A 26,230-nucleotide genomic window follows, 5' to 3' on the forward strand; every position below is an offset into this window, starting at 1 on the left:
CGAGTTGATTCTGGCTCATAGCGACCCTGTGAGACAGACTAGAATTGCCTCATAGGGTTTCCAAGGAGTGGCTGGCGGATTCGAACTGCTGACCTTTTGGTTAGCAGCTGAGCTCTTAACCACTGCACCACCAGGGCTCCATATAACCTATAACACGTATGTTTCGACAGTCAGAATAAACACCTGTTACTGGCTTCTGTATGTATTGTACTGTATTTTGTCTTGTTCTTTTAATGTGAAATTTTCCTACTTACAAATAAAAAGTTTACTGTATAACAGTGTATGCTTCGACTCGTAGGCAGCAGTATCCAATTTCTTGTATTGCACGTCTCTTGAGTGTTGTAGCATTACCTCTGTTTAATTTTCTTTTGAAAATATTACTGTGAAGTGCATCATGGCTCCCAAACGCAGCAAAACCAGTGCTAGTGATAGCAGCAGCAAGAGGCAAAGGAGAAATAGTGATTTGAAAGTGAAACAAAAGGTATCCTGTATAGCTCTGCTAAGTATATAATAATGGTGTTCGCACAGCGTCCAAATTGCGTAATGTCCTATTTTACAGACTGTATGTTAAGCGATGCATGCCCATATTCGTTTGTTGTAAGTTAGGTTTTTTTGTTATTATTCTTTGCTGATTTAATCGTTTATTTAACTTTATTTTTGGTTAAAATATATACAGGAAAACCCATTCCAGTTTCTAGACATAACGATAAGTGGCATTGCTTACATTGTGTCAATATTTGTTATTTCTGTTCTAATTGTTTCACTTCCATTTACTTATGTTTACTTAATCTCCCTGCCCTCTCCCCACCCCAGCCTTCTCATCTGTGCATTAAAATAGCTGTTGACCCTTTGATTTTACTTATAGAATACACACACACACACCCACACCCACACCCACACCCACACCCACACCCACACACACACCCCCGTTGCTATTGAGTCAATTCTAATTCATGGTGACCCTGTAGGACAGAGTAGAACTGCCCTGTAGGGTTTCTAAGGAGGAGCTAGTGAATTTGAACTGCTGACCTTTTGGTTAGCAGCCGAGTTCTTTATCTTCACTGTTTATTAATGAGGTATATTTTTGATCTAGGAACCCTGGTAACACAGTGGTTAAGCGCTTGGCTGCTAACTGTAAGGTCGGCAGTTCAAACCCACCAGCCGCTCTGCGGAGAAAGATGTAGCAGTCTGCTTCCGTAAATATTACAGCCTAGGAAACCCTATGGGGCACTTCCACTCTGCCATCCATAAACAGGGACGCTATGGGTTGGAATTGACTTGATCGCAATGGGTTATTTTTGATCTGTGGTCATTAGAATGCATGGAGTGCACGAGCAAACTAATCTTTGTTCAGCCTTAAAACTAAATATGTTTTACAAACCTCTATAATACATAGTTGGAATCCCTGAGTGGCGCAAACAGTTAAGCACTCTACTACTAGCCAAAAGGTTGGCAGTTCAAACTTACCCAAAGGTGCCTTGGAAGAAAGGCCTGGTGACCTGCTTCCAAAAGGTCACACAGCCTTGAAAACCCTATGGAGCAGTTATACTCCGCACACATGGGGCTGCCATGGTTGGAATCAACTCGACGGCTACTAACAACAACCATAATACAGAGAGTCATCATATAAAGGTGTATTTCATCCATTTATTTGTTTATTAGTTTATTTGAGGGGAAACCTAGTTGCAAAGGGTTGAGTTATTCGTATGTGTCAGTTAATGGTACATTGTTCTGGTTCTTGCAAGGGCCTTCTTTCTCTCTCTCCTCCCCTTGTCAACCTGTTTCCCTCTCTATATATTTTAATTTTTATTATGGAAATTATCAGACATACACAAAAGTAGAGAAAATAGTATAATTAATCCCCATGCACTCATCTTCTGCAGTTAATAACGTGACCAGTCTTATCTCTGATACCACAACTCTACCAAGCCAGGATTTTAAAGCGAATTCTAAGGCCTCTCTAATTTATTTATTCTGTTTTATCCCTGTTCCCTCTTCCCATTCCCTTCCCTGCCTCCTTAAGCAGCCACTCTGATATGTTTGATGAATCTCTTCTGGCAAAATGTATACTGTTTTATGTACATGTATTTTTAATTTATATAAACATGTTATATTCTGTTTTTTACAACTTTTCTTCACTCAGCACTACTTTTAAGATCCATTATGGTGCAGTATCAACATTGGGACTGTTGATACTAACTGCTGCATAGTATTCGTGTTGTGCATCTTACCGTATTTTACTTCTTTACTCTCCCAGTGACAGATGCCCACACTGCTTCTACCTTTGCTCCACAACAAACGCCATTTCTCTGAATATATCCACTTACCAATCTGTGTGAAATTTTTTTGGAGTTACATATCCCAGATAGGAATTGCCAGGTCATAGAGTATGCATGTTTAATTTGACTAATATCAGGTTGCTGTTTATGATAGTAGCAACAGTCTGCACTTCCATAGTCATGCATGCGGGAATCTATGTCCTCACATCTTTGCCAACACTTGGCATTAATCCTCATTTCTAATTTTTGCCAGTCTGATATAAATTATCTTCTTTTAATGTGCATGTATCTGATTACTAATGAATTTGAGCATCTCTTCGCATGCTTATTGCTTATTGGGTTTCCTTTTTTGTAAATTGCCTGTTTATGTCCTTTATCCATTTTTCTATTCGGGTTACTGTCTTGTTGACTGCACCAGTTTCTTGTGTACTCTAGGTATTAATCACTAACAGGTTTCAGACATTGAAAATAGCCTCAACCAGTGTCATAAATTTATTAATAACTATGTCCATGCTGTCCTTCATTGAACAGAGATCTTTAATTTTGATAATAAATTTTATCAATTTTTTTTGCCTTATAGTTTGTACTTATGAAAGTTTTTAAGAAGTCATTCTCTACTCCTACAGCACGAAGATACTTTCCTTTGTTTTCTTCTGTTAACTTTATGGCGTTTCCTTACATGTTCAGATATATAATACATCTTTTACCTACTTTTGTATGTGGGCATAAGGTGGGCATTTAGTAATTGTTTTTCTTTGTATCTTGAGTAGTTTGGCGTTTGCCCATTAATTATGTGGTTCTGTCTTTATTTTATGTTAAGTTCCTATTTATACATGGATCTGTCTTAAAGGTTTACTGTTACATTGATTTAAGTAGCTCTGCTGCTTATTGGCCAAGTGATCTTGGGCAAATCACTTAACCTCTCTGTATCTTAGTTTCCTCCTCTAAAAAATGGTAATAATGTTACCTATCTCATAGGAGCATTAAATGAGTTAAGGTTTTAAAGTACCTAGTACACAATGTTGATTGCTGTATAGTGTTTGTTTTTTAAAGTACCTAGTATACAGTAGTGATTGCTGTATAGTGTTTGTTAACTACATACATACATAAATGGAAACTATTTGTTCTTTTGGCACTTTTTAAAAAAATTACTGTGGCTTTATAAATATTTTGTAATTTCTAGTAGGGAAGTCCTTTTTCCCATGCCACATTTTACTTTTTTTAAAGATTCATTTAGCTATACCTGGACTTTTGTTTATTCATTTAAAATTTAGAGTATTTTTTTTTTTTTAATATTCTTGTGCTTTTTTGATTTAAATTAGTGTGGCAAAATACCATAGTTGGTGACTATGATGTAGTATAGGTGATTATTTTTGTGACATTTGGGGGAAGCAGGTATAACTTAATAGAATATGATGAAACTTGATGCTATTTGTGAGAATCTCTGTAGCTGTCCTGGCTTATTGTTATCTTGCCTGGATCGTAAGAAACTTGTTTCTTCACTTAGTCTTATATTTATTTATTTACTTATTTTTCTTTGTTTTTATATCCTCTACCTCTTTGCTTGCTTTATTAATAATGAATGTCAGGAGATAGTGAAATTAATGTCTTTCTTTTGTCGTCATTATTTGATATCTGTCCTACCTTCCGTTTAGAGCATACTTTAATCATACTAACCTACTGTGTGTTTTGCATATAATGAAACTCCAGTTTTATTTATTTTTTACTGTATCAAAACTTTTCTTCTTAGATCACTGTACTAATTCTTTTTGAACAGTAGCTTTTCACATATCCTAAAAGCTTAAATGAAATTAAAGATCTGATTTCTTAAGACTCTGTAGAGCTTCAAAAAAATATATTGGTATAATATGATAGAATTAAGAATTTTGGCTTTGTACACATATAGCTGGGGTTCATATCTGTTTTGTCACTTACAGCTATGTGACTTTGAACAAGTTACTAAATATCTTTATGCCTCAGTTTCTGTATGTGTAAACTGTTTTCTGTAGCCTGGCATATAGTAAGAATTCAATAAAAAAAGATTTCATTTATTCATTAATTGGCTTCTGTGCATCGATCACTAGGTAATGTAGTTCCTACACTAGGGATATAGAAGCAAACAAAACCAACAAAAATCCTTGCCCTCTTGGAATGTAAATTATGTTAGGGGGAGATGGACAGTAAACAAATAAAAGATCTATAGTGTATGGTGCTAAGTAGTATGAAGAAAAATCAAGCTGGGAAGGAGTATAGAGAGTGCTGGAGTGGGGGTGCTCTTTTAGATAAGGAAGTCACAGAAGGCCTCTCTGGTGAGATGAAACTTGAAGATAGTTTGGAAGCAAGTCATTTGAATATTTATAAACAGCAAGGAGAGACAGTATGGGTAGAGTGAAGGATGGGAGAGGAGAAAGGTAGATGAGGTCACAGAAGCATAGGGCCTTATAAGTTGTGTAATGATTTTAATTATTACTCTGAATACCGGATCCACTAAGGAAGTGACCTGACCTAATTTACCTTCTAAAAGGTAAAGCTGCTTTGTTGGGAAAGGCCCAAAGTGGGGCAAGGGAGAAGTAGAGAAAACATTTAGAGATTATTGCAGTAAATGATGGCGGTAGTGAAAAGTGATTAGAACCTCAATATATTTTATAGGGATTTTTTTGTTTAACCTTTGTAAAAAAAAAAAAAAAAAAAAATATATATATATATATATATATATATATATCCTGCCCTGATAATATAGTCTGTTGAACATAATTTTATCTTTCTTTAAATGATTCAGAATTTTATAAGGCTGAAGTTTCAAGTATATAAACGTAGAAGAACTTAAAATTCTTTTCCTGTGGTTTGCATATTTACACTTAATCTGAAAGTGGTGACAGACACCTCAGTTAATTTCGAAAATGAGACTGATTTTTTTTAATCGAAATTTAAAATTCTAATTTATGACTATATTAATCTTTTTAAAAAATTCTACGTATTAGAAATGTAATCATCTAGGGGGATATCAATAAAAGCGCAAGTGTCAAGGGAGAGCAATGGCAATGTTTTCTTGCAGCCATTTAACTTAGTAACTTCTAAATAGAATTTTGCATTGAATTAATATTGTTACAACAACTTATGTTGCCTGCTTTATATTTTCCAGGAACATCATTTACAGCGAGCTATTTCAGCACAGCAAGTGTTTAGAGAAAAAAAAGAGAGCATGGTCATTCCAGTTCCTGAGGCAGAGAGCAACGTCAACTATTACAATCGCTTGTACAAAGGAGAGTTTAAACAGCCAAAACAGTTCATTCATATTCAGCGTAAGTTTGTTAATTTATTGTTTTCTGTTTGTAATTTAAATTTATCAACCAGTAAAAATCATTTTCTTTCCCAAAGAGATTTAATTTTTCGATTCATACACACTGATTAATAGAAATGTAAGACATTAAAGAATGAAATCCCTCGTGCTTATGTCTGAACTTGGAGATTATTTTGAGTGTTAGTAACATTTGGAATATTTGATGTTTATGTAGTATGGGATTTTTCTATAACACTTACACTTTATTACACAGCTAAAAGGTTGTGTATTACTATACCCAAAGAGGATTTATTTTTAAAGGTCCAGTGGTTGTAATGCCCAGGAGTTTTGTGAAATTTTTCAGAATCAGATTCTACACCTCTGCCATCATCTAGTTTTTATAAAAATCTAATTTTGCTGCATCAATACTGTGTTTTCTTTATTCTACTGTTACTATTTTAGATTGTCATCATTTCTTACCTTAACTATTTCAGTAACTTCCTGTTACATTTACTGCTCCCTCACCCCTGCCTCCTGTCCTTACTCTCTTCTAATCTATCGTCTTCACAAAATTCACAAAATTCTTCTTAAAGTGTCATTCTGATCAAATTGTGCTCTTACTTAAAATCTTTTCTGTTGTTCTTCATTGTCTGCATTCGGAGTTTTCAGCTGATTCTGCAGACAGGCGCTAGTATATTGGTATCTTGTCTGATTGCATAAAAATAAAAAAGCCTTGGGAAGCTTGTAAAAGTTGAGATACCAGGGCTTCCCTAAAGGCCTACCCATCTGAGAATCTCTAGGTATGCAGCCTGGCATTTTTTTAAAAGTTCTCCAAGTCATTCTGAATTTCCACCAGATTTGAGACTGACTGTAAAATCTATTCTTTGTATTGATTCTAAGATGCACATTTTTCATCTTTGAAATGAGATTGTGCCTTAAATTACTATTGTCCTGGATTGAAGTCTAGTTCTTCTAAAGAAAATTTACATTTGTTTCTGTCAGGCATCATCTGAGGACACCACCAACCTGAGACTACTTTAAAGTCATCACTTACTTTGTTTGTTTTCGGACCACACTGGTAGTTCTAATTCAAGTTGCAGACCTGCTTGTGGTTCAGTTCTCAGAGAGATTTTTTTCCCCCTTGCTGTCCCTTTCTACATGGCTGGTTTATTTCTTCTTTCTCTTTCATGGGTATTCTATTTCAGAGGGCCCCAGCATAAAGCTTTTTTCTTAATATACATAAAATAATGGTGCATCCATTACAAAATTGATGACAGTTTAGATTTGATAGAATTCAGTAACACCGAAATTCTATACGGTCACACGCTGCATAACGTTTGTTTGGGCAGTGTCCCACCACATACACGTCTGTGGTCCCATAAGGTTATAATAGAGTTCAGAAATTCCGATGGAGAACAGGATGTAGCGGATTTAGGCATGTTGCACTGGACAATCGCAGTGATCCTCAAAAACAAAAAATTCTCCAAGCTGTTAAAGATCGGCTCCAATGAAAACTACAAGGCTAACGAAAATGTGAGAGGGACCAGTATCAGATATGGAGAAATTGCTAATGATGTGGATTGAAGGACCAAACACACAAGCGAATCCCTCTGAGCATGTTAATGATCATTGCTAAGGCACAAAGCTTATTCGAGATGCTTAAAGAAAAGCAGGACTCGATATCGAGTTTAGTGCTAGATCTGGGTGATTCAAGCACTTCAAATGTTTTTCACTGCATAATGTGAAAGTGAGTGGTGAGTCTGTGAGTGCTGATGTGAAGGCAGCAGAAGAATTTGTTGAAACCTTAGATAAACTAATTGTAGAGGGAGGTTATTTGCCCCAGTGAATTTTGAATATGGACGAAACCTCCTTATTCTGGAAGTGAATGCCTGAAAGGAAGTTCACCTACAATATAGTTTCACACAACGTCCAAATCACATAAAGTCCTATTTCACAGAATGCATCATGGACGTTATGTGACGCATGACTGTAGTATGATTACAGAGCCTTTCTCGATTTGTTCCATCTCCTCCTCTAACCTCATTTCCTGTTGCTCTTACCTCACTTTCTGTGTGACAGAGACTACTTAAAAGTACGCACATTTGCCTTGTTTTTTCACATTCCACACTTAATTGCATGTGCTATTCCAGTCTTTCTTCCCTTCCTACAGCTCATTTAGGACCTAACTCCTTTATGAAGCCTGCTCTAACTTTTCTCCTTCTATCTCTCTTTTTGTTTATCATAGTATCTTGTGCTTACCTTTATTAGAGGACTCACAATACATTATTGCAATTATTTGTAATCATTCTCTCCTTGTAGACTGTGAGCTCCTTGAGGGCAGGAACTGTATTTTATTTTTTTGTATCAGAGAAAAGTGCTTGGTCTATAGATACTCAATAAATGCATGTGTGTTGACTGACTGAATTGTTTTTAAATGGCCTTTTTAAAAACTCTTAGGTGTTAGAATCATTTCCCATAGATTCATTTCCCTGAAGAATTCAAGAAAAACACACGTAATTATTTGTAATTTGTTTTCTCTGTGTTCTCTGACTTTGAGTCCCTTTAGCTTATTGAATTTGCCTTACCTTTTTGTATCAGTTAGGAAGGAGACAGTTGTTCATGGTAGGAATTTTAAGGATTCCTCTTAAGCCAAATTATCATATTTTTATATTTTAATAACAGTATAGCTGGACAACAGGACTATTTATAAAAATCTTTCTAAACCAAGAACCAGAAATTGGGTTTTGGGGTCAGACCCACTGGATACAATAAATACCTTGTGTTGGCTTTTTCATTTCACTTTATTCTGTTACTGTGAAAAATGGAATAAAAGTAATAGGAAGTTATTTTAACTATTTTCATTTCTTTTATCTGTCAGCACATATATTCTACATACTGTACTATACAATATCATCCTACATGTAACAGGTTTTTATTCTGTCTTTTCTGCTTAACATTTTAAGTTTCTCAGGTCTCAAATTATCATTTTAAATGTTTATGTAATTTTTCATCAAATTGATAATTCCATGTTTTGCACACCCATATGCCTGTTATTGGACTTTAGGTTATCTGTACTAAATTTTTACACTTATGTTATTATTGAGATTTTTTTCAAGGAAGCTTTTTTTTTTTTCCTTTCGCTTTTTAAACTTATGTATAACTTATGGCCAACTCCTTAAATATAAGGAATTTCAGAAAAATACCACTCTGGATTTTTCTTTTTTTTTTTTTTTTAATGATAGATTTGAAAGAATCTCCATTTACCTGGCTAGGGAAAAGACTGTAAAATTGCCATGGGGCTTCACAGTAGAGTAGCCTAATTCAGGCCTGTTAAACGTTGCTTGCCTGGACTTTGGCAGAGCCTCCTTTTTGGTCTCTCTGCTCTAGTGTTAATGCCTTCCAGTCTACCATGCACATTGCCACTATTATGATTATTACCCATTTCAGAATTTTTCAAAGACTTTCTGTTGCTTATAGGATAAAATTTTAACACCTTTGTATGATATATAAGGCCTTCCTTTGTGCCTATACAGCCATGTTTCCCTGAGCATTCTACTATGACACTCATTAAAATTCACTGTTTTTAAGGGTCTTTTTCCTCTTCTAGACTGTAAGCTCCTCAGGAGCAGGAACTTTATCTCATTCACTGTTGTGTGTTCATTACTCAGTACATACCCAGACTACAGTCTCAGTAAACTTTTTCCCCCTAATTCCTGCAACCCTTCACACTTTAAGCCATAATAATAATGAGCTTCTTGCAACTCATTGACTTATGTCTTGTTTTCCGATGCTTCTGTACCTTCATACAACCCTTTACTTCTCTACTTGTCAAAATACAACTTGTTCTCCAAGCCTCACCTCCAGGATTACCCTTAGGAGACTTTTTCTGATGGCTGTAAGCAGAGTTCTTAGTGCTGTTTGCCTTAAGCCCTACTGTGCATGCCTTCATTGTGGCGTAGACCACCTTCAGTTGTGATTGCTTCCCTTCTGTTGCTTTACTAGTCTATAAAACTCGCTGAGAGCAGAAACATTTTTTCTTTCAACTTCACTGCCTAGTACAGCACCTACTATATGGTTAGATGTGCAGTTAAATAATTGCTGAATGAGTAGATGAATGGATGAATGAATGATGGAAAATAAAAACATATATACCATTGATCACTGGCATTTCTGAGACCTCAATCTTATAGGACTCAAAATTGTACACAGAATCAAATAGAAGACAAATTATTAGTGCATACAGTGAAATGAAGAATCGAGAGATCAGCTATGTGACATCTCAGTTTGAAATTAAAAGTTGATCTCTTTTAATTCAGCAGTAATGTTTGGGCAAAGAGTGTCTGCCAACAGGGAGTTGGGAGTGGAGTAACTGCAGACTGGCATGGATGTAAGATAAACATCCTTGTTTCTTCCTGTCACTTTCAGTGCGAGTCATCCATATTGGTATTCTGGGGAACTTAATCACAACACATTGGAGTATTCTTACTAGGTTGGAAATATCTTGAAGGCATTTAGTCTTTGATGATCCAAGGTACTCAAACTATTCCTCATTTAGGCTGAATCCATATGCTGGTCAGTTGTGTAACATGCAGAAAGTGCTACTTCCATTTTCCTTACTATTACAACACAATTACTTTGGGTACCTCAACCCAGATGTTATCATTCCTTTTAGAGTTTAATAGCTTCTTTAAATTCAGGACCTAAATGCTTTTCCTTCAGGAAATAACTTTGTTTATATTGCAGTAAGTTCTTTATTTGTTGTCCTGTTACCTCATTTATTTAATATGATAGTTTATAGTTGACGTTAAATGTCTCAAAATTTTAGAACATGAAGGACTTTGAGATACCATTGTTTCGTAAGTATTCTGAAGTTAGTTTGTATACAGTTTTGAACTCAATTAAATATTTTTTAAACTTTCAATGAAGTGGTTGTTGGAAGCAGAACTCTGTTTCTTATTTTGAAATGAGTTTGGCTCCTTTTCTTAATGCATTACACCTACAAACAGATCATCTCACCTGCTTCTTGGCTGAAAGAAAGGAGCATTAAGGAGATGGGGGATAGGTATGGTAAAAACCGGTTGCTTTTGAGCTGATTTCAACTCATAGTGACCCTATAGGACAGAGTAGAACTGACCTCCCCGCCCCCCAATAGCACTTCCGAGGCTATAATCATTATAGGAGCGGACTGCCACGTCTTTCTTCCGGGAGCAGCAGCTGGTGGTTTCGAACTGCCGACCTTTCGGTTAGCAGCCAAGCGCTTAACCAGGCCTCCTGTAGGTATGCTTAAAAAAAAAAAAAAACACCCATTGCCAATGAGTCAGTTCTGACTCATAGTGACTCTATAGGACCGAGTAGAATTTCTCCTTAGGGTTTCCAAGGCTGTAAATCTTTACTGAAGCCGACAGCAACATCTTTCTTCTGTGAAACAACTGGTGAGTTTGAAGTGCCAACCTTTTGGTTAGCAGCCGAGGCTTAAGCACGGCATGGTAGTTCCTTCTTATTGTCTGTCAAGCAGGGAGAGGAACTCAATCAAAGGAAATTCTGCTATTTGTGTCTTCTGCCAAGATCTTAAGCACTGGAAAAGTTCCTGTCTGTGTGTTACACTGCTGTACACCTTAGTACACTTTAAGCTGGCTCCTTCTCAGTCCAGTAAAGCTGACTGTTGTCAAGTCTACACTGGAAACAGGAAAAATTATACTTATTCTACATAAAGTGGACCCGTGTATTCCTCTTAAGTTTTCAGCGAGAGTGAGACAGATGCTGGCGTAACATCCACTCCGGTCTCATTGTCCTTGGAATGTCGTTAATATTTGATATTCTTCCCGTTAAACAAACAAATGTTGATAACTAACCCTTTTCTCTGGTAAGGGCAAATATGTTTTGATTAGAAAGAGTTGGAAAGGATCCCAAATAAAGGGCATTGTTCTGTTTATATAGTAAACCTTTTCTTAATGAATGCATTTCAGAACCATCATTTTATGAAAATTTCCATGGATGTGTATTAAGAAGACATACTGAGCTCACATCCCATGAAATGACATCACCAATTTAAATAAATAACTTAAACACTGGAAAAACAGTGCCACAACTGGATGAGCACTTTTGAGGGATTCTTTATAGAAAGAGATTGTATCATATTTGTATAGAAAACATTCCAGGTGAAGTTGGATCTCAGGTTAGGATCCAGTGAGCAAGGCCAGATCCTGAGGGCTAATCATATTCAAGTCAGCTGGCTTTAAGAGTCCTGCCTCTCAAGATTGTGCTGGTCTAACTGCCTCTATCCTTGGTTAAAGCTGTCATTCTGGGGCTGGAGTGGGAGAGCAGTATGGGTGGCTACTAATCAGGAAAAAGAGGCCCAAAGTCCAGAAGATTAATTAAAGTAATGCCAGGTGTTTTGGGGGAAAAGCAAAATAAGTATTTAGCAGTCTGGGTAAGAGACGAAAGAGAAGTCTGAGTTAAAGGAGAGTGCCCCTTGGACGTATATGCATTTATTCATGTTGACTGTTCAAAAGAAAAAAGTTACTATTTGAGATAACTTTGAATAAAATAACAGCACATAGATGAAAGACCATGGTTAAAGAAATCAGTGAGAAAATAAAGACACCATAGTAAGAGGTAAATTTGATGCATAGGGGTGCATATTTAGGTGTAGTGTAATGAATAGACAAAGCAAAAAAGCAGGATTGGTCATAGGTGCGTATTTTAGTGCACATTTCCTGACCCTGACACATTTAGAACTCTCTCCTGTGCAGCTTCATAAAAAAGATCTGTGATGTAACCCTGCACACATGATCGTACAATAGGAGTTACTAGGAATAAGTCTTCAGCATATTCACCTAGCAACTAGCATTCCTATGGAAGATTCTGCACCTTCCTGAGAGTTGGCACCTTTCAGCATCTTGTCTGTCTCCCTGTCGACCATAATAGACTACAGGAAATTTGCCTTCCCATCTTACCCCAATAGTATAGTTTCATGGGCCGCCTGCTTTAATAGAAGAGTAAAGTTTCCTTCCACAGTAATGGGTAAAAGGCGTAATAAAATAGCTAGCATTTACTGACCTCTGTGCCCAGAATCTGTTGTGCTTTATGTATTTTAAGCCAGTTACTCCTCAGAGGAACCCTATGAGGCAACTAATGTTTTTATCCTCATTTTAAAGATAAGAGGTTGAATAAATAGCCTGAAGTAATACAGGTAGTAAGTGGAAGAGTCAGAATTTGAATGCAGACCTGTCAGGCTCCAGAGTCTGCCCCCCATCTATATTATACTGTCCATCATGGCTCATTATTATAAGATGCAAATACTGATACACATTTGATACACATTACCATTGATAGAAATCCATTACAATTCAAATGTGGTTGATAATAGAATCAACAATGAATGGGTAAATGATTCCTTTTTTGATGGATAATTGCAGAGTAGAGGCTAGGCTGCTGGCTAACAGAAAAGGGACTCCTGCGTGTAAAAGACAGAGGCAAATAACTATTGTAAGATACTTTTCTGATTTGGCCAGGCAGAAGAGTAATGAATAAAAGGGCACTATGCATGGGGGTAAAGGCAGTTGCCAAGGAAGAGAGAAAAACTTGAAAAGGGAACCATGAGAGTAATAAAAAGAGGCACTTAACATTTCACGGTTTTGTTTAGAGAAGTGAGGAGCTCTATTAAAAGGGGGTGAAGTTTAGCCTTGGGAAAGGTCCAAGGCCAATTTTTTAATTTTTTTAATTGTACTTTAGATGAAGGTTTACAGAACAAACTAGCTTCTCATTAAACAGTACACATACTGTTTTATGACATTGGTTAACAACCCATGACATGTCAAAATGCTCCCTTCCCAGCTTTCCTGTCCTCTCCTGCCTTCTAGTCCTTGCCCCTGGGCAAGTGTGCCCCTTTAGTCTTGTTTTGTTTTATGGGCCTGTCTAATCTTCGGATGAGAGGTGAACCTCAGGAGTGACTTCATTACTGAGCTAAAAGGATGCCCGGGGGCCATACTCTGGTGTTTCTCCAGTCTGTCAGGCCAGTAACTCTGGTCTCTTTTTGCGAGTTAGAATTTTGTTCTACATTTTTCTCCAGCTCTGTCCAGGACCCTCTATTGTGATCCCTGTCAGAGCCATCAGTGGTGGTAGCCACTGGTCCACTGGTGGTAGTTGTGGTCCATTAGTCCCGTGGACAAATCTTTCCCTTGTATCTTTAGTTTTCTTCATTCTGCCTTGCTCTTGAAGGGGTGAGACTAGTGGAATATCTCAGATGGCTGCTCACAGGCTTTTAAGACCCCAGACACTACTCACCAAAGTAGAATGTAGAACATTTTCTGTGTAAACTATGTTATGTCCGTTGAGCTAGATGTTCCCGAGACCATGGTCCCCACAGTCCTCAACCCAGCAGTTCGGTCCCTCAGGGAGTTTGGATGTGCCTATAGAGCTTCCATGACCTTGCCAAGGCCAATTTTTGAAAGAGCCTTTTAAGTTTTGCAAATTAAAGACATTAGGGGAAAAGCCACTAAGGCAACAGTATAGGCTGAGCTTTTTTAAAAAAAATTGTTGCCACTTCCACACACACACAAACACACATTAAATAAGATCATCCAGGCCCTTTGGGTTCTTAGAAGTCACAGGGGACAGCTAGAGAACCCCTTCTAGTGTGTCTGAGTGTCCTGGCTTGCTCCAAGTCCAACCCATCTTTGAAGATAATCTTGCAGCCCTAATAGAAGGAGACCCGAGTTGGTAAAGGGTTGTGTGGCATTCTTTACTAAAACCCCAACCCAAGCACTGTGCTTGCCACATGATAAAGTTTGTTTTGGATAGAATGAATTGGTCAAGTGGCTTCATATTCCCCATCTTTTGTTTTAAAAGTCATGGTTACAGAATCTCTTATGTCTATTCAGAAGAGGCTAAAATGGATAATAATGATTTAAAGGATGAAAGATTAAAAGGCAGCCTCCATGGTGTTTACAAACAGTCCAAAAGAATATCTTAGTGAATATTGTGCTTTGATAATTGTTTTCTCATTGACATTCTTACTGTCAGTAAAATAACCGAAGTTGTAGGAAAATACAGCTTCCTACCCAATGAGAACAGAAGAACTAAAGTATTAATGAAATGTGCAAAACCTCGAGTTTGAAAACCAGGGAAATACACACTCGGCATTTCTCAAGCTGAAAGAACTAAAGAAAAATTGAAGCCTCAAGTTGCAATATTGAAGGATTCTAGGAGCAAAATATTGAATGACCCAGGAAGCATCAAAAGAAAATGGAAGTAGTTACGAACCTTTGGGGGCAGTGAGTTTATGTTAATAAGGAACAACTCAGAAAAGGAGGGTGAGAATGTTCCCTAACTCAAAGAATGTAATCAGTGCCACTAAATTATACAGGTAGAAAGTGTTAGATTGGTGTATGTTTTGCTGTGTATATTATCAACAACAAAATAAAATTTTAAAAAATTAGCATAGAATATTAGCCTTGTAGGTATATTGACACATGTCAGCTGGACTTAGGAAGAATTTGGTTTTTGTAACTAACTACAGGAATATTTTTATTAAAAAAACAATAAATTTTTGCTAAAACACTACACCAAAAAAAAAAAAAAAGGAATACACAGAGTCACTTTACCAAAAAGAACTGGTTAATGTTCAGCCATTTCAGGAGCTAACATAGGATCAAGAACTGATAGAGAAGGAAGAAGTCCAAGCTGCACTGAAGGCATTGGCAAAAAAACAAGGCTCCAGGTATTGACAGAATACCAATTGAAAAGTATCAACAAACGGATGCAATGCTGGGAGCGCTCACTCATCTATGCCAAGAAATTTGAAAGAGAGCTACCTGGCCAACCGACTGGAAGAGAACTATGTAGTGCCCATTCTAAAGAAAGGAGATCCAATGGAATGCAGAAACTATTGAACAATATCATATGCAATTAAAAAAAATTTTATTGTACTTTAGATAAAGGTTTACAGAACAAATTAGCTTCTCATTAAACAGTACACATATTGTTTTGTGACGTTGATTACCAACCCCACCACGTGTCAACAGTTTCTCTTCTCAACCGTGAGTTCCCTATTACCAGCTTTCCTGCCCCTCCTGCCTTCGGCCTTGCCCCTGGGCTGGTGTGCCCCTTTAGTCTCGTTTTATTTTATGGGCTGGTCTAATCTTTGGCTGAAGGGTGAACCTCAGGAGTGACTCCATTACTGAGCTAAAAGGATGTCCGGGGGCCACACTATTGGGATTTCTCCAGTCTCTTGTCAGGCCAGTAAGTCTGGTCTTTTTTTGTGAGCTAGAATTTTGTTCTACGTTTTTCTCCAGCTCTGTCCAGGAACTTCTATTGTGATCCCTGTCGGAGCAGTCAGTGGTGGTAGCTGGGCACCATCTAGTTGTACTGGAGTCAGTCTGGTGGAGGCTGTGGTAGTTGTGGTCCATTAGTCCTTTGGACTAATCTTTCCCTTGTTTGTCTTTAGTTTTCTTCATTTTCCCTTGCTCCTGATGGTCTGAAACCAGTGAAGTGTTTTAGATGGTGGCTTACAAGCTTTTAAGACCCCAGATGCTGCTCCCCAAAGTAGAATGTAGAACATTTTCTTTATGAACTATGTTATGCCAGTTGAGCTAGATGTTCCTGAGACCATGGTCCCCACAGCCCACAGCCCAGCAATTTGGTCCCTTCGGGAGCCTGGATGTGTCTGTGGAGCTTACATAACCCTGCCTTGTACAAGCTGTGCTGGCTTCCCAAGCACTGTGTACTGTCTTACCCTTCACCAAAGTTACTACTTAGCCATTGTCTATTTAGTGTTTCTCCATCCCCACCCCTCCCCTCCCTCATAACCATCAAAGATTGTTTCTTTTTGCGTGTAAGCCTTTTCATGAGTTTTTATAGTAGTGATCTCATACAGTATTTGTCCTTTTGTGATTGACTTATTTCACTCAGCATAATGCCCTCCAGATTCATCCATGTTGTGAGATGCTTCGCAGACTCATCATTGTTCTTTATCGTTGTATAGTACTCCATTGTGTGTATGTACCTTAGTTTGTTTGATGGGCATCTAGGTTGTTTCCATCTTTTTGCTATTGTGAGCAATGCTGTAGTGAACATAAGTGTGCATATGTCTATTCGTGTGATGGCTCTTATTTATCTAGGATCTATTCTTAGGAATGGAATTGCTGGATCATATGGTATTTCTATTTCTAGCTTTCTAGGGAAGTGCCATATTGTTTTCCAAAATGATTATACCATTTTGCATTCCCACTAGCAGTGCATCAGAGTTCCAGTGTCCTGCAGCCTCTCCCACGTTTGTTATTTTCTGTTTTTTTGATTCGTGCCAGTAATACTGGAGTAAGATGGTATCTCATTGTGGATTTGCATTTCGCCAATGGCTGGTGATTGTGAACATTTCCTCATGTGTTTGTTAGCTGCTTGAATGTCGTCTTTGGTGAAATGTCTGTTCATTTTCTTCGCTCATTTTTTAATTGGATTATTTGTCTTTTTGTTGTAGAGGTGTTGGATTTTCCAGTAGATTTTACAGGTTAGACTTTTATTGGATTTGTAATAACCAAAATTTTTTTCCCAGTCTGTAGGTTCTCTTTTTACTCTTTTGGTGAAGTCTTTTGATGGGCATTAAGTGTTTAATTTTTACAAGATCCCAGTTATCTAGCTTATCTTCTGGAGTTTGTGTGTTGTTAGTTATGATTTGTATCCTGTTAATGCCGTGTATTAGGGCCTCTAGCATTGGTCCTGTTTTGTCTTCTATGATCTTTATCGTGTTTGGTTTTATATTTAGGTCTTTGATCCATTTTGAATTAGTTTTTGTGTATGGTGTGAGATATGGGTCCTGTTTCATTTTTTTTTTGCAAATGGACATCCAGTTTTGCCAGCACCAGTTGTTAAAAAGACTGTCTTTTCCCCATTTGATGGACTTTGGGCCCTTGTCAAAGATAGGGTGACTGTAGGTGAATGGATTTACATCTGGGTTCTCAGTTCTGTTCCCATTCGTCGGTGTATCTGTCGTTGTACCAGTACCAGGCTGTTTTGACTACCATAGCTGTATAGTAGGTTCTGAGGTCAGGTAGTGCGAGTCCTCCTACGTTATTCTTCAGTAGTGCTTTACTTATCTGGTGCCTCTTCCCTTTCCATATAAACTTAATGATTAGTTTTTCCATCTCTTTGAAGAATGTTGATATTTGGATCGGGATTGCATTGTATTTGTAAATTGCTTTGGGTAGAATTGTCATTTTCGCAGTATTGAGTCAGAAGATATTTCAGAAATGGTTACAGCAGTACATCGACAGGGAACTGCCAGAAATTCAAGCCCGATTCAGAAGAGGATGTGGAACGAGGGATATCATTGCTGATGTCAGTTGGATCTTGGCTGAATGCAGACAATACCAGAAAGATGTTTACCTCTGTTTTATTGACTGTGCAAGGGCATTCGACTGTGTGCATCAGAACATTGTGAAGAATAGGAATTCCAGAACATTTAATTGTGCTTGTGCAGAACCTGTACATAGACCAAGAGGCAATCATCTGAACAGAACAAGGGGGTGCCGTGTGGTTTAAAATCAGGAAGGGTGTGTGTCAGGGTTGTGTTTTTTTACCATACTTTCCAAATCTATATGCTGAGTGTATAATCTGAGAAGCTGAACTATATGAAAAAACGTGGCATCAGGATTAGAGGAAGACTCATTAACAACCTGTGATATGCAGATGACACAGCCTTGCTTGCTGAAAGTGAAGAGGACTTGAAACACTTGTTGATGAAGATGAAAGACTACAGCCTTCAGTATGGATTGCACCTCAACATAAAGAAAACAGAAATCCTCACAGCTGGACCAGTAAGCAACATCATGATAAATGGAGAAACGATTGATGTTGTCAAAGATTTCATTTTACTCGGACCCACAATCAATGCCCATGGAAGCAGCAATCGACAAATCAGATGATATATTACATTTGACAAATCTGCTACAAAAGACCGCTTTAAAGTGTTCGAAAGCAAAGATGTCACTTTGAGGCCTAATGTGCGCTTGACCCAAGCCATGGTATTTTCAATCACTTCATGCATGAGAAAGCTGGACAATGAATAAGAAGACCGAAGAGGAATTGATGCCTTTGAATTACGGTATTGGTGAAGAACACTGACTATACCATGGACTGCAAGAAGAATGAGCAATTCTGTCTTGGAAGAAGCACAGCCAGAATGCTCCTTAGAAGCAAGGATAGCGAGACTTGATCTCACGTACTTTGGACGTGTTATCAGGAGGGACCAGTCCCTGGAGAAGGACATCATGCAAGGTAAAGTTAGAGGGTCAGTAAAAAAGAGGAGGAGACTCTCAAGGAGATGGATTAACACAGTGGCTGCAACAGTCGGCTCAAAAATAGCAATGACTGTGAGGATGGCCCAGGACTGAGCAGTGTTTCGTTCTGTTGTACATAGGGTCACTGTGAGTCGAAAGTGACTCGACGGCACCTAACAACACAACAACCACCCAGTGTGGTTGAGTGAAGCCACTTTTTTCCTAAAATGGACCTTATTGAAAATTGCTTGCTTCTCGTCGCTGGTTTAAGAATCTCCTTTATACTAGACTGAGACCAGAAGGACTAGACGGTACCCAGCTGCCACTTCCAACCGCTCTGACCGGGAACACAATCGAAGATACCGATTAGAGTGGGAGAAAAATGTAGAACAAAATCCAATTTCATAAATAAGACCATACTTACTGGAGGAACCACTAAAACTGTAGCCCTAAGATACCCTTCTATCGTGGAACTGAAGACATTCTGGGAGATCACCTTTCAGCCAAATAATAAACAGGCCTATAAAATAAACAGTAACACTTGTGTGGCAGGTGCTCCTTAGAATAATCGAGTATATGAGACCCAAAGGGCAGCATTTGCCCAAAAGCAAAGATGAGAAGACAGGGAGGGGCAGGGAAACCAGACTATTTGAAACGAAGAAACCAGGGTCGAAATGGGGAGAGTGGTGACACATTGTGGGGATTGCAGCCAATGTCATGGAACAGTTTGTGTGTGAATTATTGAATGGGAAACTAATTTACTGTATAAACTTCCACCTAAAGCACAATAAAATGTTCCAAAAAAAAAAAAATCTTCCTTGTGTTTCTGTGATAGAAATTAAGAAAGTAGATTTTGTTTTGTTTCTGGAGAAGTTGATGTTTATATTCAGATTATAATGAAAAGTGAAATGTTCATTGCAGAAAAAAAAAAAATTTCATCTTCCAAAGATAAGCAACAGATAAAAGTTGTTTCCTTCCCTTTTTTTCTGTGTGTGTATTTTTACAGGTTTGAGTTATATTCTGTGTGTATGTGTATGTATTGGTGGCTTTTGCTTTTTTTACTCAGCATTTTCCCATGTCATTAAATAATTTTTGAAAGCTGTCAAATATAACAAGGAATTAATTTTCTATCCCTCAGTAGTTGGCAGGAGTGTATAAGAAGGAAAGCCAATACTGAAGGTTTTTGTTATTTCCACTTAAGGAGTTTTAGACCCAGATTATTTATGGTTTTGCCATATTAGTAAAATACGGATTTGCAGTTCAGGGGGAAAAAAAAAGATTTTAGGCTTATTTTTTTTAATTAATTGACTTATTTTTTAAAACAGTATTATGTTTACAGAAAAATTGAGCAAATAGTACAGAGAATTCCCAGATATCCCCACCCCCACATACACACACACGGTTTCCTATGTTACTAACATCTTGCATTAGTGTGGTACGTTTGTTATAATTAACCAACCAATATTGATACCTATATCTTATTATTAACTAAAGTCCATAGTTTACGTTAACATTCACTCTTGGTTCTTGGATTTTAACAAATGCGTAATGTCATGTTTCCACCGTTACAGTATCATACAGAGGAATTTCACCATCCAAAAAATCTCCAGTCATTCACCTATTCCTCCTTCCTTTGGTCCCTCCCTCAAGCCCTTGGCAATCACTGATCTTTTTATACTTCCTGTAGTTTTGCCTTTTCCAGAATGTCATACAGTATGTGTAGTCTTTTCAGACAGGCTTCTTCTGCTTAGCAGTATGCGTTTAAGGTTCTTCCGTGTCTTTACATGGCTTAATAGCTCATTTCATTTTCTTGCTGAATAATAGTCCATTGTGGAGCCCTGGTGGCGCAGCAGTTAAGAGTTTGGCTGCTAACCAAAAGATCAGCAGTTCGAATCCACCAGCTGCTCCTCAGAAACCCTGTGTGGGGCAGTTGTACCCTGTCCTAAAGGGTTGCCATGAGTCGGAATCAACTCCAGGGCAATGGGTGCGGTTTTAGGTTTGGTATGGATATATACCAAATTTTGTTTATCCATACGCGTGTTGTAGGACGTGATTTCCAGATTTTGACGATTATGAATAAAACTTGCTGTGATTTTTACTGAAATTGCATTGAATCTATAGATCCAAGTTGGAAAGAATTGAGATCTTAATGATGTTGTCTTCCTATCAGTGAACACAGAATATCTCTTCATTTATTTAGGTTTTTTATGTTTTTCATCAGAGTTTCGTATTTTTCCTCAAGTAGATTTTGTAGAAATTTTGTTAGATTTGTATCTAAGGATTTTTCTTTTTTTTTTTGTTTTTTGGTGCTAATGTAAGTGGTGTTGTGTTTTTAATTTCAAATTCGAATTGTTCATTGCTGATATATAAGCAAACAATTAACTTTTGTATATTAACCTTGCATACTGTAACCTTACAGTAATCACTTACTAGTTCCAAGAGGTTTTTTTTTTTGGTGAGGTCTTTGGGATTTTCTACATATTAGATAGTCATATCATCTGTGAACAGAGACAATTTTATTTCTTCTTCCCAATCTGTATACCTTTTATTTTATTTTCTTATTGCATTACATAGAACTTCCAGTATGATGTTGATGAGGAGTGGTGAGAGAAGCCATCCTTACCTTGTTCCCCATCATAGAGGGAAAGCATCTAGTTTCTTACAATTAAGTATGCAGTTACCTGTAGGTTTTTTGTAGATGTTCTCATCAAGTTGAGGAAGTTGCTCTGTTCCTGGTTTGCTGAGAGTTTTTATTGCGAATGGGTGTTGGATTTTGTCAAATGCTTTTTCTGCATGTTTTGATATTATATGATTTCCATTCTTTAGCCTGTTGCTATGTTGGATTACATAGTAATTGATTTGTGAATGATGAACCAGCCTTGTATCCCTGGAATAAATCCTACTTGGTTGTGGTATATAATTCTATTCATACCTTGTTGGATTCGGTTTGCTAATATTTTGTTGAGAATTTTTGCCTCTATGTTCACTAAAGGTATTAGTCTGTAGTTTTCCTCTCTTGTAATATCTTTATCTGGTTTTGCTATCAGGGTGATTCTGGCCTCACTGAATGAATTAGGAAGTATTCCCTCTTTCTGTTTTCTGGGAGAGATTGTACAGAATTGATATTTCTTCCTTATGTGTTTTGTAGAGTTCACTAGTGAAATCATCTGAGCCTGGTGCTTTCTTTTTTGAAAGTTTATGAATTATTGATTAATTCTCTTGTTATAAGTCTGTTCATCTTTTCTATTTCTTCTTTAGTTAGTTTTGGTAGTTTGTAGGAATTTGTCTATTTTACCTAAGTTATCAAATTTGTGGGTATAGAGTTGTTCATAATAATCCCTTTATTATCCTTTTAATATCCATGGAATGATCCCGCTTTCATTTCTGATGTTAGTAATTTATGTCTTCTCTCTTTTTTTCTTGGTTAGCATGGCTAGATGTTTATCAATTATATTGATTTTTTTTTTCAAAGAATCAGCTGACTTATTTTTATGAACTATTGTATTATTTTAGTAACTTCTAAGCTATAGAAGAATTTTTGCTTTGGTAATGAGAGGGAATGTGTTCAGTGCATTCCAACCCTAACTTCATTTTTGGAGTGTTAAAGCTGCTAGGTAAGTTTTGTCATTACTACAGCAAAACAGAAAATCAAAACCTTGTGCTATTAAGTTTACCTAATATAAAAATAGCTTTTTCTTGGAATTAGAAGAAGATGAAAATTTACCTTTTTTTCTTCCCATTTTCCAACAAGATTCAGAAAATTTGAAAGCTTGTAGAGACCGTAGAAATTGTTTAGTCTAACCCAAACTCAAAATTAAGGGGTCTTGTACAACTTGTCCACCCCCATCTGAGAACTAATGATTCAGCATCTCTGGAAGTGGAACCTAGGAATCTGAATTTTTAACTAATTCTCCAGGTGATTCTTAACCAGGCTGGGAACTACTGCATTGTTGTTAGGTGCCATTTAGTTAATTCTGACCTATAGTGACCCTGTGTACAACAAAATGAAACATGGACTGGTTCTGTGCCATCCTCACAACCCTAATAACATGTCCAAAGTACCTGAGATGAAGTCTCGCCATCCTCATTTCTAAGGAGCATTCTGACTGTACTTCTTCCATGACAGATTTGTTCAGTCTTTTGGCAGTCCATGATATATTTAATCTTCTTTGCAAACACCATAATTCAAAAACATCAATTCTTCTTCGATCTTCCTTATTCATTGTCCAGCTTTCTCTCACGCATGAGATGATTGAAAACACCATGGCTTGGGTCAGGCGCATCTTAATCCTCAAAGTGACGTCTTTGCTTTTTAACACTTGAAAGAGGTCTTTCGCAGCAGATTTGCCCAATGCAATATGTTGTTTGATTTCTTGACTGCTGCTTCCATGGGCGTTGATTGTTGATCCAAGTGAAAACTACTCTAGAAGGGCCAATCCCCTCATTTCACAAATAGTAACAAGAGCTAGGAAGCTTAAATGACTTTCACTCAACAGGTGTGAACATTATACAAGACACAAGACAAGACTCCAGGTTTTCTGATTTCTTGAACTCTTCCCCCTATAGCACACTTCCTATGCTTTTAATCATTTAATGGTGCAAGACTGTGTGTGGCACATTTATTAAGCACAGTCCCTATTTTTAAGAAACTTAAAATATAATATTCTACTTGTTTGTTATCTGGAAACCCTGGTGGTCTAGCGGTTAAGAGCTTGTCTGCTAACCAAAAGGTCAGCAGTTCGAATCCACCAGGTGCTCTTTGGAAACCCTATGAGGCAGTTCTCCTTTGTCCTGTAGGGTCGCTATGAGCTGGAATTGACTCGACGACAACGGGTGTTTTGGTTTTACTTATTGTCTATTTTTAGAACAGTATCTGTGGTGGGTGTATCAATTGTGGTCGTTCAATGCATCCTGAAGTTTTAATTATTAAAGATTCATCTTTAGTCATAGAAAACCTATCCTGTTTTTCTCTCAGCAACATGTTTTCCTTCGATTTCTGTCAGTTACCTCTGTTTGTTTGATTATAGAGCCATGTCTTCTAAAGTATCTTCTGGGGAGCTCTAGTCACCTTGATACTCTCTTGAATGGTGGGGAATTTCTCAAAGCCCTATTCTTGGCTTTATTGCATCATAGTCACCTGTTATGGGTTTTTTTTTTTTTTCTTTTTAAATAGAAGATTCAGGATTCTTGTCTTTGGAGGTTTTTTTAAATTGCTGTCGACTTGATTCTTACTCACCTAGCTTTTAAAACATGCATTGTAGGTGTGCATTCAAATTTGAGAATCCCTGTTCCTAATGAATCAATGATATGTGACCACTCTTACCTCTCCCGTGAGGAGCCCTTGTGGTGCAGTGGTTAAGTGCTTGGCTGCTAACCGAAAGGTCAGGTTTGAACCCACCAGACACTCCGTAAGAGAAAGATGTGGCAGTTGGCTTCTGTAAGGATTTACAGCCTTAGAAACCCTGTGGAGCAGTTCTATTCTGTCCTGTAGGGTCGCTTTGAGTTGGAATTGACTTGAAGGCAGTGGGTTTGGTGTTTGTTTGATTGATTGTTTGTTTTCGTAACCTCCTGTAGAATTGGTGTTTGGCTACTTTCAGGAACTGGAACAACAGCAGTGGGATAAGTAAGCCCAGAATTGCACATTGTGGCCAGGGAAAGCCTTAAACTTCTGAACTTAGCCATAGGCTCCTGAATATGTCCTGGTGATCTTAAGAGTTTTTAATGTGTTTTTCCTTGTTGTTGTTTTACTTTGCTTCATAGTTTTCTTTTTTTCAAGATAAAGAGACTAGTACAAGGAACTCTTGTACCCCTCACCTAGTCTCAACCAACTTCTTGTTTTTTTATCCCCCATACCTTTAAAAAAAAAAAAAAAAAAACTGATATATTTTAAAACAAATCTCAGACATTCATTTAATTTTACCCATAAACATTGTAGTGTGTATCTCTAAGACATAAGGACTTGTTTCTTTTTTAAGAAACAAGCATAACCACAATACCATTATAATAACAGAATTAATGATAAATTTTTTTTACGTATTCTAATATAGGGATACTTTTGACCAAATACAATTTCGGGCTTAGATTCTAATACTCAAGTAAGATGTTACTCTCTATACATTTACCACTACATAGTTGTCATTTAAAACCTCTCAAAGCACTTTCCCTACTAGCAGTAGTTTAGCAATGATAAGTTTTGGATAAATAAAATGTAAGTGTCCCGTTGAAGGTAGGAACGTAGCGAAGGTGAGATCATTAATATGAGTTCACCTTGTTAATACTTACCAGCCTAGAGCCTGCCTGACCCCTGAAAGTAGCTTCAGCCAGAAATCATGGTTAAAAAAAAAACTGCTGTTTAAACCTAATTACGTTAACTATACTAATACATGAAGTGACGGTATCAAAGTTAACAATCAGATTTCACATCTGATATTTTAGAAGACATCTCCCAGATTTTGTTTCTTCATGTGAGTGTTAATTCTTTCAAAGTAGTATCACTGAACTTCTGAGTTGAATGACATTGTGAAAGTAATGTCTTTGGAACGATATATACTTAATCAAACGATGGAAATTTTTTCCCTCTAGTTTGCCTTCATTGTCAGGATAATTTTAATATAATTTTTTAAATTTAAAAGATTAAAATTCATGTTTTTTTGCCCGAATACATTTATGTATAGTTATTGTCAAAGTGTACATGTAATTTTGTTTTCAGCTTTTTTTCACTTAATGTTTAGACTTTTTTCCATGACATAGTCCTCATACTTTTTTATTGATTAGTTATTTTTTGATGTTGATATACAATAACAAATTTCATCTAATTGAAACAATTAGGTCCCTGGGTGGTGCAAGTTACACACTTTGCTACTAGTTAAAAGGTTAAAGGTTTGAGTCCACCCAGAAGCACCTTGGAAGAAAGACCTGTTGATCTACTTCTGAAAAATCAGCCACTGAAAACCCTATGGAGCACAGTTCTACTCTGACACACATGGGGTTGCCATGAATTGGAATTTACTCAATGGCAGCTGTTTTTTTCTTTTTGGGGGGAGGACTTGTTTTTATTATTACTAACACTACTTGCATCCGTGACTTTGCCTTTTTAAAAACTTTAAAAATCTTTTCTTCTTTGGAATTTTTTTTATGGCCCATTCTTGTTTTACATGACTTTAATTAGTAGTAAATATTTGAAAAGGCCTAGTTTTATTTTATCTTTACCTCAATTAAGGCAAAATGTCTGAGGTTTTGATAGACTAGACTTTATTTAATTTTGGAAAGCCCATTCTGAGCCAGGTCTGGTCAATAACTTTGATAATATTTTGCTTTAAAAGAGATTTTTGAGTATACAAATGTTAGACTGTTTTTTTTCCTCAGGATTGTTTTGAAGGCAGTTTCAGAGAAGAGTT

At 37.1% G+C, this 26,230-nt stretch overlaps 1 protein-coding gene across 2 annotated transcripts in view; it reads left to right on the forward strand.

Annotated features, from left to right (window-relative positions):
* Window positions 1–26,230, forward strand: part of EPC2 (enhancer of polycomb homolog 2) — a 166,664-nt gene that overhangs the window by 47,810 nt on the left and 92,624 nt on the right. For both annotated transcript variants that reach the window (XM_004375368.2, XM_023730382.1), the window contains exon 2: window positions 5,422–5,581. In XM_004375368.2, the coding sequence (XP_004375425.1) occupies window positions 5,422–5,581 (160 nt within the window). The remainder of the gene's footprint in view (window positions 1–5,421; window positions 5,582–26,230) is intronic.

Source organism: Trichechus manatus, unplaced genomic scaffold (genome assembly GCF_000243295.1).
Source record: "Trichechus manatus latirostris isolate Lorelei unplaced genomic scaffold, TriManLat1.0 scaffold00036, whole genome shotgun sequence".
NCBI lineage: Eukaryota > Metazoa > Chordata > Mammalia > Sirenia > Trichechidae > Trichechus > Trichechus manatus.